The 14,663-nt window shown below is 41.8% G+C and overlaps 2 protein-coding genes and 1 pseudogene across 3 annotated transcripts in view; 2 read left to right on the top strand and 1 right to left on the bottom strand.

Annotated features, from left to right (window-relative positions):
* The first annotated feature begins 80 nt into the window (after nt 1-80).
* On the top strand, nt 81-7,760 carry LOC139575947 (adenine phosphoribosyltransferase-like; annotated as a pseudogene).
* On the bottom strand, nt 3,896-8,676 carry LOC139575938 (DNA replication factor Cdt1-like). The gene is made up of 10 exons (XM_071401421.1): nt 7,984-8,676; nt 7,389-7,541; nt 6,959-7,197; nt 6,556-6,750; nt 6,314-6,459; nt 6,117-6,211; nt 5,837-6,028; nt 4,746-4,889; nt 4,460-4,661; nt 3,896-4,349 (listed from the first exon to the last, which is right to left on the bottom strand). Exons 1-10 carry the CDS (start codon nt 8,512-8,514, stop codon nt 4,186-4,188), a joined length of 2,061 nt encoding a protein of 686 aa, XP_071257522.1. The 5' UTR covers nt 8,515-8,676; the 3' UTR covers nt 3,896-4,185.
* A 1,315-nt stretch (nt 8,677-9,991) lies between these two features.
* The window catches only part of LOC139575931 (piezo-type mechanosensitive ion channel component 1-like), a 74,123-nt gene continuing 69,451 nt past the window's right edge, over nt 9,992-14,663 (top strand). The window contains exon 1 of one of the 2 annotated variants that reach the window (XM_071401404.1): nt 9,992-11,279. In XM_071401404.1, the coding sequence (XP_071257505.1) occupies nt 11,216-11,279 (64 nt within the window). In that variant the 5' untranslated portion in view covers nt 9,992-11,215. The remainder of the gene's footprint in view (nt 11,280-14,663) is intronic. The other variant, XM_071401403.1, reaches the window with a different exon arrangement.

The raw sequence follows: 14,663 nt of genomic DNA, 5'->3' as shown, positions 1-14,663 counted from the left end.
TTTTAGTGTGTGGCAGATTGAAGATTTCTGTGTCAACCGATGGGTCGTCACTTGCTTCCACAGTCAGTCTTAATAATAATAATAATTTATTAAACTTTGAGTGTTTTTTATAATATAAATCTCAAAGCGCATCATAAATAAACAAGCAATATATCATGACAGGTCAACCAATAGAGGCCAAGTCTTTGAATGCTGCATACTCTGCAGATGGAGAGGGTCAGTTCATGGTTTGAGAGGATGGAACTGGTCAGAGGATGGTAAATGATGGTGATGGAGTTTGCTGTTGATCTTGTACAGGGCAAGTCTGTGAACCAGCCTGAGTCAAATAGACACTGGAATTCTCCTCTTCCACTCTGTGAAGCACCTACTTGGGTGATGCCTCGGCATTCCTCTCACTATTATGAGAGGAATTGTTATTATTAATAATACAATTATGGCTAAACCCAGCCTATTTCTACAATGTATCTTTTGAACATTTTATTTTAAACCTTAACCACACTGCTAACCGTATGTCTAACCTTAAATTACGACCAAAAAGCACATTTTTGTTGTCAAACCTTTACGATATAGGCAGCCAATTCTGACTTTGTGGCTGTCCTATCTAGTAGAAATCCAATCGATATGTCGAAGTCAACGAACAGCACTGATTTGGGGTTTCCACTAGATAGCACATCTACAAGGTCAAGGGACTATATCGTAAAAAATCATGAAATTAGCTTCTTGGTCTTAATTTACGGCTAAGCATACGGTTAGCAGTGTAGTTAGGGTTAGGTTTAACATCTGATTTGTGGCTGTGGTAACTAGTGACGACCCGGATTTTGTCACACCACCAGGCATCTGACTTTTTGCATCAAGGTCCACACCACACACGAGTCGACAGGAAGCTAACGCACAGTTAGCAATGGCAGTGCACACGAGAGAAGCTAAATTAGAATGTCACAAAACATTTTCCTGATTTCCCAAGCAAAGGAATAGTTTTCAGGTAGGCAGTGAATGATAGATTACCGCAATAAGATTAGCTAGCGCTACATTTATGTGCTGAGTTACCTAGCTAGCCATCTTCGCAATGCTAGCTCTCTATTCTAAAGAACATGCATTCCTGTAATACTATTTTGTAGTAGCTAGCTACAGGCTCGATAGAATATATATTTTACAAGGGATAGCTAGTTAGATTATTTATTTCAACAGATGTGAATATGTTTGTGTCTGTCACAGAGACATCTGTCCAATTCTCAAAAACCCGGGTGCACTGACGGCAGTCATCGATCTTTTTGAGGAACGTGAGGCAGACATTTCCAAGTAGCACTGATTGATGGTGAGTCCCCATGGCTGTTTTCGACAGGCAGCCCAATTTGGTCATTTGACCAATCAGATCTGATGTGAAATAATCAATTGGTGGGAAAAAATATCAGAATTGGGCTGCCTGTATATAAGCAGCCCATGTCACCCAGTCATATGCAGCTCCTGTGGAACATTAACATGAGAGGCAATGGGACTGGAGCATGTGTCACTGAGGACACCATGTAGCTTCCCAATTTGTTTGCTGTCTGGGAATTAGGCAATTCTGAGCTCATTGAATGTTACAACTGCAGCTGTCATTTAACCACATATTTCCTTCAACACCATGGATTGTCACTGTTCTAACATTGTGATCTATGTCCTGTAGGTCTGGATGCTCAGGGGTTTCTCTTTGGATCCTTTCTAGCCCAGAGGTTAGGAGTGGGATTTGTGCTGGTCTGGAAGAAGGGAAAGCTCCCAGGGCCTACACTGTCTGTGGCACACAAACTGGAGTATGGAGAGGTGAAATTGGCTGGTGATGACTGCTGTATAACCTCCTACACCTTTCTGTCCTTTCATATCACAGCTCCAAGCCTCTGAAAAGTACATATGGATTGGAACCTACTATTCTTTTTTTCCTTTTCAATTAATATTCTTTATCAGGCTGAGGTTGAGATCCAGGTGGATGCAGTGGCTCCAGAACAGAAAGTGCTTCTCATCGATGATCTACTAGCCACTGGAGGTAAGGCATTTCACTGTTCATTGGGTGTATTTTGTACAAATGAGTGGACAGTATGACAGATAAAAATATATATTGATTTAACTAAGGGAACAGTGTTTCATTGGCATTACTCGTCTTTGTTTTCGAGGCCAGTGTCGATGATAATGCCTCCATATTACTCAGTAACTTTCTCTACTGTTTGTCAGGAACCCTGTATGCTGCCTGTGAGCTCATGAAGAAACAGAATACAGAGGTAATGGGCTGCATGGTGGTCATTGAGCTCAACGGGGTTGAAAAGCTGAAGCCAAATACCCTCTTCTCCCTGGTGCAGTATTGAGGTCAAAACAATTCAAAATATTCCACTCAACTGTAATGGAGACCATTTTTACATAGGCATGCTTTGGAAAGTTTACCTATGCACTATAAAGCAAATGGCATTAACTTTCTAAGTGTACATAGTATGGCTGTGATGGTCATGGAATTTTGGAAGACTATTTGGCCAGCCAAATGACCACGGTCACTGTAATAACAGTTTGAATAGCAGCAACTACCATTTTCTTTTAGTTTTTTTGTGTGTTTTCTCATCTCCTCCGCTCCTGACTGCATGTGCCGCCATATAAATAGAATGGGCGTCCATATTCAAGTCAATGACGGCATAATGCGTGAACTGGCGAAAGCAGGAAGTGTACCATAGAAAGAGGCGAATCGAGAGGATTTACTCTTGCCAAAACCAGTCCACATGAGATGAGCCCTTTGTATGGAACTCTGTCATCAAAGAAGGCTCACGTAATTCAACAAAGCTACTTATTCTTACGTTGGTTCAAAATACCGCCCTCTACAATGTGTAGATTAGTTGTAAAAATAAAATCCAAAAGGAAGTGCCAGCAGCATACCACCCAGCGTCCCGCTGAAGCTATGCAGGGTTGGTCCTGGTTGGATGACCAGATGCTGCTGGAAGTGTTGTTGGAATACCAGTAGAAGGCACTCTTTCCTCTGATCTTAAAAAATATCCTAAAGTTCCAGGGCAGTGATTGGGGACATTGCCCTTGTGTAGGGTGCAGTCTTTCGCATGGGATGTTAAACAGGTGTCCTGACTCGTCACTGAAGAACCCATGGCACTTATCATGAGAGTAGGGGTATTAACCTGTGTCCTGGCTAAATTCCCAATCTGGCCCACATACGAGCTGACAAGGTACAAATCTGTCGTTCTGCCCCTGAACAAGGCAGTTAACCCACTGTTCCTAGGCCGTCATTGAAAATAAGAATTTGTTCTTAACTGACTTGCCTAGTTAAATAAACACCTAATCCCCAGCTTCCAATTGGCTCAATATTTCCCTTGTAACAGCTGTAAATGAGAATAGGTACATTGGCTACGAACACAAAATAAGGGTTAAATAAAATGTGGCATTACAACTGAGAAAAACAACTTAGTTATGCACACGTATCTGGCTTCAATCAGAGGACATTTCCATTGTTAGAGCAGTCAGCCATCTTGTCAATATAATAGATCTTAAGTGTACCCAATGTGCTGTTTTGCTTTTATGCTTTCATTAGTCTTCCTCCATAACTGTCAGTTGTGTGCTAGCCCTAATATATATGCATTAAGTATCAATGTCTAAATGGTGCCTTTTGGTAATTAATTACTGTATGGTGCAATTGTATGAGGCAGTAATTTTGTCAATATACTTAGTTCACCATGGCTGGTTCATTGTGCACTACATAGAACAAGAACCTGCTTGATGGAAATCTGTGTGCAAGCAAAAACTAAAGGCAGTTTGTCAAGGGTTAAAATCTATTTACTCCAATGCTAGTGTGTATGTAATACACCTTAACAAGGATTAAACAGGGTAAGAGCGTCTGCTAAATGACTAAATGTAAATGTATATTAAGTCTGTCTGAACTAGAAAGCTTTTATTACAAAAATAGGACACCGGTGTCAGTAGAATTACTACCTAATCCACCAGAAAGTCTCCCACAACTGTAAAACCACCCACAAAATGAGTAAATTATTGAACAAAAAAAATGCAAGCTTATTGAATTGGTAAAAGTAGTTTAACTTGCTTTAAAAAAGGTAAACAAACCATCCCTGCATTGTCCAATCACTAAAAGACTTAAGTCACAAATGGCATTATATACCCAAAGGCCAATATGTCTACTCAAATTACACTTTGAAAATCATAGCAGTTTCAAAGCCTTTCTTCCTCTTTGGTCTTCTGCTTCAGTTTCTCCAGTACCACATTCAGGTCCATGGTCTTGATCAACTTGAGATAGAAGTCCTTTCTAATTGTGTGAATTGTAAGCCAGTCAGGAGTCAGTTCTGCCAGCAGACGAAGGTGCAGCTCCATATCACCTAAAAATATGTCAGTCAATGTCAGAACTACGACAATGAAAACCAAGGGATTTTTTAAAAGTAAAAAAATATATAGGATTTCATATCAGGCATTTCTTCAGATAGCTCACCTGTGCTCAGGGCAGAGCGGTAACTAGAGACCATCCGGTTACAGGCCACCTCCATGATCAGTGCTGGTTTCTTCTCTGCCACAAAGACGTTACGCAGGATCCGAGCCAGCTCTCCCAGCCGTGACATCATCACAAGGCGCTCCTCCTGCTGAGGGTTCCGGGTCATGGCAGCTTGGAGCTTCTGAGCCTCCTTTGCTCGGATCTATAACAAAAGAGGTGTCAGTCCCAGTCCTCAATGCACTACGTAAACACATTTTATCACTTGTGAAACAGCAGGGTGACCTACCCTCTCCAGCAGGGACTGAGACACCCCTTTGAGGGCACTGTGAGTTTCAGCAGGAGCCACAGGAGTTTGTGGAACAGGCTCTTGCTCTTTTACACAGACCATCTCTGCAGTCTTCAGAGCCATGTTGGCCAGTGCTTTCTCCATCTGCAAACAGCAAAATGGTTAATACCAAACAATGCAATTGAATGCCCTTTAAACTAAAGCCCAATCAAATCAAGGTTTATTCAGCACGTACGCAGAAAGTATAAAACATGCAGCGAAATGCTTACTTGCAAGCTCCCGCAACAGTGCAATAAAATAAAGTAGGAGTACACAATAGGATATACCATATAAGTGATGAATATGCCATTCCAGTATGACGTTTTACAAATATAAAGTGGATAGCGACAACTGCTCGGCCTCCGACCGCAAGGCACTACAGAGGGTAGTGTGAACGGCCCAGTACATCACTGGGGCCACGCTTCCTGCCATCCAGGACCTCTATACCAGGCGGTGTCAGTGAAAGGCCCTAAAAATTGTCAAAGACTCCAGCCACCCTAGTCAGACTGTCCTCTCCGCTACTGCACAGCAAGCGGTACCGGAGCGCCATGTCTAGGTCCAAGAGGCTTCTAAACAGCTTCTACCCCCACCATTAGACTATTGAACATCTAATCAAATGGCTACCCAGACTATTTGCATTGTCCCCCCTCCACACCACTGCCAGTCTCTGTCATCTATGCATAGTCACTTTAATAGCTCTACCTACATGTACATACTACCTCAACTAACCGGTGCCCCCCCGCACATTGACTCTGTACTGGCACCTCCCCTATATATATATATTTTTTTTACTGTTGCTCGTTAATTACTTGTTACTTTTCTCTTATCCGTATTTTTAATTTTATTTTTAACTGCACTGTTGGTTAGGGGCTCGTAAGAAAGCATTTCACGGTTGTATTCAGCACGTGACTAATAAAATTTGATTAGATTAGTGTTTGATTAGATTAGTGTTGGTCACAGTTGATGTTATGTAGACAAAACAGCAGCGTTGTGTGTGTGTGTAAGGGTTGGATGTGTGGAGGAGAATGCAGGACAGACCAGTCAGTAAGTACCTTAGGGTTCATCATGGAGCGGGCCTTGTCCAGAACCTCCTGGGCAGTGGTTAGCTTCTCAGCTCCCTGTGGGGGCTGGGGCAGCTCACCGGGCAGGACATTGGGCACCTCATCCACATTGAAGCGAGGGTGCCAGCGGGTAAGCTTGTCATCTGGGACTCTAATAGGAGGATTCAACTTGGCAAGGAACGCCTAAAGTCAACATATACATATTGGTTACCAAGTCGGGTCAACTCAAAGTATACAGTTAGAGAATATTATCTTATAAAATGGTGCCTACCTTGTGATGCCCTTTCACAATGCTGATTAGGTTTTGATGGAAGATACGTCTCCTCTCTAACAGGCGGGAAGCAGCCAGCACTGCCTTGCTCTTATCTGAGGAACAAAAACAGACATTAGGAGAAAGTCATATCAACAGTTATTTAAATACACTCATTGTGTTAAAGAATACAAAGCATCATGAGACCTCCCCCTCACCAGCTTCAATGACAGGCTCCACTGTGAGCTGGTAGCTAGACTTCTTCACTGTAGCACTGAAGGTAGGAATGTTTCTCTCCTGGCGGAAATGGTAGGCAGTAGGATAGACTGTCTTAATCTGTCCCACATGGGTCTCCTCAAAACACCTGTGAAATAAAATAAAAAGTAATTAATATTTCTGCTGCTCCTTCCCATGGATTTCTACTTATCATCCAATTAGATAATTATAGTTTGCACCATACTTGTGCATCATGTCCTGGACACCCTGCTTCACTTTGGCAAAGGTAACAGTCTCTGAGCGGTTGAAGAGCATTCCCACTATGGTGTCCATGCTACGGAACATTCCAGCAAGCAGTTTGTACTTGAAGGGCAGGGTGAGGCCAGGGGGAACATCCTGGGCAAGAGTATGGTACCGCTGATAGGCTGGGAGCTTATCTCTGAAAAAGAGCATATTACAGATCAGGACAAAGGATTAGTTATAATCAAAGCCACTATAAAAGCCTCTTCAAATAACACCGTTTCCCAACAAAGACCCCTAAAAAGGTGGCAGTTCTGCCATTTGCATTAAATATCACTATTTTGAGCTTCACCCACCCTGGCTGAATTTAAGGATGTCTAAAATTGAAACACTTGTTTCATCCTCACCCATCCTCGGTTTGTGGCCGATTATTTTCTTCAGTAGATCTGGCCTCTGCCAACCTCTCCTCCTTCCGGTGTTGTGCCTTAGCAGCAAGCTCTTTGACACAGGCTAGCTTAGTCTTCATGTCTGGGGCAGTAGCAGTAGACTCAGGGGCCGTAGAGGGCAGGTTCTCAGCTTTCCGTGTCTGGCCCTTGATCTTCTGAAGGCGGAACTTGAGGGCCACAACATCCTCTTTGGAGAAAGTCTGATGTGGTAGAAAGACAATGCCACTGAAACATTTGTGAGGATGCTGTCCATTATGGTATGACTAAAGAGTAACTTGATTAGATAAAATGAAACATTCTCACAGAGAATTTAATTGTGGCCAGGTGTGTAGACATAACAGACATAACAGAAGAGCAAAGGTGAAAGCATATGCCACAAACAATACTGTACCTTGTGCCCCTCTTTTGGTTTTGTGCTGCCCTTAACAAGTGGTTTGCGCGTTGGAGAATTGTTGGCACTGCGATTGACTAAATTCTTTGATTCTTTATCAACAGGTAGTGGATAGGGTACCTGCGGGACATCTTTAGCCAGATGGTGGGTTGCCTGGTAAAAAAATAAATAAAAAAGGATTCAGTTGTGACTTATAAATATTCAGCCCCCTTCCCAATTTGTCTTCAAATTCTTTAGCCAAACATTGTCTATGTGAGGTCTTTTGTTGTGTCTAGCTAGCTAGCCATTCTGGACCAGACTTGCTAGGTTATTATAGCAATAAAAGCTGTAAATGTGTTAACTGATTGATATTAAAGTCATAAGCCAACATTACCTTTTAAGCCTGTGCTTGTTTTGCTTAGCCTACATGAAAGTGACTTTAGTTGATGATCGTCTTAGAACAACACGTAGTTAGTTACAAGATCTCCTAAGCCTGTGTTTACCACACAGACCTTCATTTACGCAGCTTAAAAAATAAATATGAAATGACTCCATAGGCTTTGGCCAACGAGCCATGGCGGCCTACGAAAATGCGCCATTATTAAGCCAACATTACCTGTTCGTCGTCTTTGGCGAGAATCAATTTCTTCCTGACCGACTTCTTTACAACTTTAACCGGCTCAGGACTTGTCCCTGCAGCGATGGCGTGTTTATTTGCCTCGATCCGAAAACGCTTCTTTGCTGTGCTATGTTCAGCAGTGGTTGAAAATACAGCTGATCCAAGATCGAATTCAGCTTCTGTAAAGGTCCTCTTGGGAGTTCGAGGGCTAGAGAAAAGTGTTTCTTTTTCCGAGTCGGTCCTCGCCAACACAACAGACACGCTCTCCACCTTATCGACCGAAGTCGCCTCGTCAATAACCCTCCAAAACTCATCTTGTACACTGTTTTCAGAACATGTTGATTTTGAAGTCTTTATCATAACCTTTGTTGTTGGTGCCGCATTCTTGCTTTTCGACCGAGTTGATCTTGAGCATGGCTTACTTGTTACAGTGTCCACAACTTGCGTTTTATTGCCATCACCATGCGCAGCCCCACTAGCATCTTTCTTTCTCTTGACGTAGAAATCGGTGACCCGCGCCTGAGACATAATGATGTCAATCTAGAACCACACAATTCTCTTCTGGTCAGGAAAGGCGCCTGGCCAAACGATAAATAAATGTAAACTCAGCAGTTTGAGCCACCGAGGTATATATGAAGGCTTGCTCAAAGTCGCTATGACCTGAACATGCAACACATTTTCGCGCGAAATGGACACGTGACCTTCATAAAAGCCACACCCTTCTCCCGCCCTGTTTCAAAGAGATTTGTTTAATGGTTGGCCAGTGCATAGGATATCAACTTTTTTTTGAACGAATCAGTTGTAATAAGGCTGTATAAAAGACGGTACAGTATGTCGTTTAGAAACTGTTTTGGGATTGAGGGAATTCTATTCATGCCCGTATTAGCGTTGATTGCATTTGATTTGGGCCGGGCTGGTTTAGAATAATTTACGCAGCATTAAAGTAGGTTGTGATATTTAGGTTAAGGTTAGGAAAATAATTAGGATAAGCTAAAATACAAAAAAGCTGTAGACATTACCGCGTGAGCCAGGTGCTCGGTTCTGGCCGAAGGCAAAATCGGCTAAAAACAAAAGTGACGTAGGTTAAACACGTGAAGTAATGAGTAGGATTCTGTGCTTTCATGTGCAAAGGTAATTGCTTTTTATAAAAACGATGTATCTGTCTTGCCAATGAAAACTAGTTTGAAAATTCAAACTTAGGCCTATATTTTATGGAAAATAGATGTATGCTTCTGAATGATGCATCGTTCTGCATTGTTGACAATATGACCAGTTTAATGGAATCCCTTCATTGAATCAACATGTTACAATCCCTCATGTATAATTTGTATTTGCATGCAGAGAAAATATTTTTTTTAAATTGTCAATGCTATGTTATTTCTATATTTGAGTTGGTGATGGTTTTCTATCTGGCCATGTACTTTTGAGATTATTGTAGGTAATGCATTCTGGATGTCTATGAGTTAGTGTGATTATCTGACTGGTTCCCCTTTTTTTATTGGAAATTATTTGAAGAGGGTTTTCTTGATGTTGTAAATTGTGTGTGAGTGATGAGTTGCAGTGATGCCAATTTAGCAATTTTGTTGCTAGATATAGCAACTTTTCAGACTACCCTGGCAAGTTCTTTTTCAAACAGCACCTAGCTACAAATTTAGCTACTTTTAAACATTTATTTTGAACTTTTAGCAACTTTTGAAAAGTGACTCAAACGCAAAAATGCACGCATTGTCCCTCTAAATGACACAAAACATTTTTTTTTCTGTCACACACTCAGTCACAACACACGTGCCTGGCTGCAAAAGTGTATTGTGAGTGACGTCAACAGCAGGCCAGCAGCAATTTCAGCAAATTGCAAATCATTGTTGGCTGACTGCAACAGCAGTAGCACGGGTTCGACGAGCCAAACCCAATGAATATAGTTCTTGAACAGAACTTGAACAGAACTTACAACATCAATCAACAAGTTTCAATCAAAATTGTACAGAAAAGAGTGGGAGTCTGTACCTGAACAAATGTCAAATCATATTTTTTGCAGAGATGGCCAGTCAATTCGAGTAAGGTTATTGTGTATTCTACGCAATGACGCAGTTTTACGTTATCACGCAATGACATCACAACGTCATTTAGCAACTTTTAGCAACAAATCAACCTGCCTCTAGCAACTTACCCTGAAAATTTGTTGGCAACACTGATGAGTTGGGCTTGGTGTACCGCTAGAGGACGCTAATGATTTACCAGACAATATTTATTTAGAAGATGTAGAGTCAATTTCAAACAGGTTACAGCAGTGAAACTTTTTCATAAGATTAGAGTACGAGTTTTCGGGTGTATAATCTCAAAATTCATAGACTACTGGTTTACTGCGCAATTAAGGTAGGGCTATTTATTAGCATGTTGCTGAATGAGTGTCACATAGCAACATTTCACTTATAATTTCCTGCTATAGGCTAAAGTTTGTAAGTGTCATGTGTCAACGCAAAACGACAACGTGCTCTTTCAAGTAGGAAAATCGCAGGCGATGGTGCTGACAGTGAGATCTTCAAACATGCGTTAACTATGATATAGAATAGTTGAATAGGCTGAAAATGTATTCGTTTCTTTCGAAATTACCATACATTAATTGGGTATGGTTGTGAGATAGTCTTCCTCGTGGACATGTTGCTTTCGAAAACACACCTTAAAATTGTTAGTTAGGTTATGAAGAGAGAAAAACATTTCTGAGGAAGTGCCAACCCAGTGAGAGTGAATTGGATTTACAGCGATTGAAAGAACAGTTCAACTGTTTCAGTAGGCCTACTGGTGAATCACTTTTTCCAGGAAGATATTGTTTTACATGGAATATTCAGTCCAAGGGGCGGCAAGAGAGGAGAGTTGTTTCAATACGGGAGAGCTGGTAGTTAGTTTTGTTTACAATTTCGTGCGAATACACTTTATATCCCCGAAATGCGAGGTGAAGATGTCTTGTGGATTTACAGAACAAGAACCGCAATAGATTTCATTGGTACACTACTCAGGAAACTTGAAAAATATTACTTTTGGAAGTCATATGTCTGCCTAGTGGAATGACCGCACTGCATTATTTTATCGGTTCAAAAGACAATTTGAAAACCATGAACAATTTTTGCCGACTGGGTTTATTAAAATTAATTGGGTTGAATTTAACGTTCCGTCGAGGAATGTCAGCGGGACTGTAGACTGGAGTTAAGAAGTGCATTTAGGACGCGCGCTCATGGAGCTTCAGGTGGTATGTGGACTGCTCTACTGCATTCTGTTGCCGACGTTCTTGTTAGCAGGTAAGATGTCAGGGTTTCCATTGTAAATTGAATTAAACCAGAATTCTATTTTAGTGCCCAATAGGCCTAAATTGTTGATATTATGTTATTTTGCTACATATTCAATTTGCATGTCATGCTCTATTATTTATTGTTGTCTACAATAAAAACATTTACAGCCTACACTGACAGAATGTCATTGATAGATCACATCATTTGAAAATTGGAATCATTTCTGTATGAATAGGATTATTATGGATTAAGTATTTGACCTCCCTCTTTTGCACAGTGGCACAATGAAAATAGGTTATACTTTCTCTGCTTCTCCTGTTTTCCCCAGTTCAGATAGACTCCAGTAAGTTCTCCTGATTCTTTGAGGTGTTTATTTAGCAGACACACTTAGGCTTGGCGTCCTTTCTACATAAGGTTTTAGACAGGACCTCTTCCTGTTAAAACACACAAACACGCTTATATTTTTAAAAAAGGGTTCCAAAAGGTTTCTTTGGCTGTCCCCATAGTATAACCTATTTTGGTTCCAGGTAGAAACTTTTTGGTTACAGGTAGAACCCATTTGAGTTCCATGTAAGACTTTGTAGAAAGGGGTCTACATGGAAGCAAAACGGGTTCTATCTGGTACCAAAAAGGGTTATCCTTTGGGGACAGCCGAATAACGCTTTTAAATAAATAACGCTTCTAGATCGAGTGCACATTCTAAGAGTGCACACCATTGTTCACTCTCCATTCTGTGCCTATATAATGGTAGGATGCTGTGCCACAGGAAAATGCAAGTGTGAGTGGTAGAATCTACGAAAATATGTTTTGTATTTGAAGCTTCAAGTGTAGTAGGCCTATGACTTGGTAAATTAACTGAGCACATTGTCCCCCACAGGTAGGCCTATTAGTATCATGTAAGTGTTTTAACAGGAAGCCGTCCTCCTCAGTTGTGTCATCTGTAAAGATTCCTTTCTATCTCAGCCTTCTTGTCCCTGAAACTTTCCATTCCAACAGCCAATTTTAATGCACTAAAATCCAGCTATTCTCCTGCTGGTCTTACTAGGAGCTCTGTGGCAGGTATAGATATGGTTCAGACTGTTGACAGGAGACTGCTAGAAGATGTGGCATCTCTTGTCACATGGGTTCTCTGTGGCAGGAACAGAAAGTGTCTTGCGAGCCTCCTTACCCGTAACACGTGGCCAACCAATCTCCACTCATTTCCACATTGGTTGCAACTGTTTCAATCTATGTCTCACCCACACGCCTGATTTATTTATTTTTCCTTTTTTGACTGCATAATGTAGACTACATGTTGCTCTTCACATGTGGTTTAGAAGTTGCAGGGCTCATCATACATGTCCTCTGTTTTTTTTTGTCAGCAAGATCTGTTGGTGCTCATCTGGATGCAGACTGTAACCCTGCCATCTTTGTGGTCAATCCAAGGCTGGAAGGTGCACATCACTGAGGGCAATAAAAATGCCCCCGACAGTGGGTCATCCTGACCAGTGCTGTGTTCCACATAAGGCCACATAGGACCTGTTTAATCAAGACCACATGGTTGGCTGGTGTGTTTACTACTACCGTTTGAAAGTGAGACAATGAGAAGATAATGAACCTGTATCTTAGTGGAATAAAGATTTTAGAACAAGGTGGAATATGACAAACACAGTAAACCAAATCAAATGTTATTTGTCACATGCGCCGAATACAACAGGTGTAGTAGACCTTACCGTGAAATGCTTACTTACAAGCCTTGAACCAACAATGCAGTTCAAGAAATAGAGTTTAGAAAATATTTACTAAATAAACTAAAGTGAAAAAATAATAATAATAATATCAAAAAGTAACACAAGAAAATTACATAACAATAACGAGGCTTCATACAGAGGGTACTGAGTCAATGTGTGGGGGTACAGGTTAGTTGAGGTAATTTGTATGTCTATGCATAGATAATAAACATCGAGTAGCAGCAGTATAAAAACAAAGGGGGTTGGGAGGGGGGGTCAATGTAATTGTTCAGCAGACTTATGGCTTTGGGGTGGAAGCTGTTAAGGAGCCTTTTGGTCCTAGACTTGGCGTTCCGGTACCGCTTGCCGTGCGGTAGCAGAGAGAACAGTATGACTAGGGTGAAGGGAGTCTTTGACAATATTTTGGGCCTTCCTCTGAGACCGCCTAGCATATACAGTGGGGAGAACAAGTATTTGATACACTGCCGATTTTGCAGGTTTTCCTACTTACAAAGCATGTAGACGTCTGTCATTTTTATCATAGGTACACTTCAACTGTGAGAGACGGAATCTAAAACAAAAATCCAGAAAATCACATTGAATGATTTTTAAGTAATTAATTTGCATTTTATTGCATGACATAAGTATTTGATCACCTACCAACCAGTAAGAATTCCGGCTCTCACAGACCTGTTAGTTTTTCTTTAAGAAGCCCTCCTGTTCTCCACTCATTACCTGTATTAACTGCACCTGTTTGAACTCGTTACCTGTATAAAAGACACCTGTCCACACACTCAATCAAACAGACTCCAACCTCTCCACAATGGCCAAGACCAGAGAGCTGTGTAAGGACATCAGGGATAAGATTGTAGACCTGCACAAGGCTGGGATGGGCTACAGGACAATAGGCAAGCAGCTTGGTGAGAAGGCAACAACTGTTGGCGCAATTATTAGAAAATGGAAGAAGTTCAAGATGACGGTCAATCACCCTCGGTCTGGGGCTCCATGCAAGATCTTACCTCGTGGGGCATCAATGATCATGAGGAAGGTGAGGGATCAGCCAAGAACTACACGGCAGGACCTGGTCAATGACCTGAAGAGAGCTGGGACCACAGCCTCAAAGAAAACCATTAGTAACACACTACGCCGTCATGGATTAAAATCCTGCAGCGCACGCAAGGTCCCCCTGCTCAAGCCAGCGCATGTCCAGGCCCGTCTGAAGTTTGCCAATGACCATCTGGATGATCCAGAGGAGGAATGGGAGAAGGTCATGTGGTCTGATGAGACAAAAATATAGCTTTTTGGTCTAAACTCCACTCGCCGTGTTTGGAGGAAGAAGAAGGATGAGTACAACCCCAAGAACACCATCCCAACCGTGAAGCATGGAGGTGGAAACATCATTCTTTGGGGATGCTTTTCTGCAAAGGGGACAGGACGACTGCACCGTATTGAGGGGAGGATGGATGGGGCCATGTATCGCGAGATCTTGGCCAACAACCTCCTTCCCTCAGTAAGAGCATTGAAGATGGGTCGTGGCTGGGTCTTCCAGCATGACAACAACCCAAAACACACAGCCAGGGCAACTAAGGAGTGGCTCCGTAAGAAGCATCTCAAGGTCCTGGAGTGGCCTAGCCAGTCTCCAGACCTGAACCCAATAGAAAATCTTTGGAGGGAGCTGAAAGTC

This window comes from Salvelinus alpinus, chromosome 5, assembly GCF_045679555.1.
Source record: "Salvelinus alpinus chromosome 5, SLU_Salpinus.1, whole genome shotgun sequence".
In the NCBI taxonomy this organism is placed as follows: Eukaryota; Metazoa; Chordata; class Actinopteri; order Salmoniformes; family Salmonidae; genus Salvelinus; species Salvelinus alpinus.
The sequence above is the reverse complement of the archived record's forward strand: the minus strand, read 5'-3'. Positions and strand labels throughout refer to the sequence as shown.

Coding starts and splice junctions, on each gene's coding strand:
- LOC139575938 (XM_071401421.1), bottom strand. CDS start 8,514: ATGTCTCAGGCGCGGGTCACCGATTTCTACGTCAAGAGAAAGAAAGAT. Junction 7,542..7,983: donor TCGCCAAAGACGACGAACAG/GTAATGTTGGCT, acceptor TTTTTTTACCAG/GCAACCCACCATCTGGCTAA. Junction 4,890..5,836: donor GCTCCATGATGAACCCTAAG/GTACTTACTGAC, acceptor TGCTGTTTGCAG/ATGGAGAAAGCACTGGCCAA.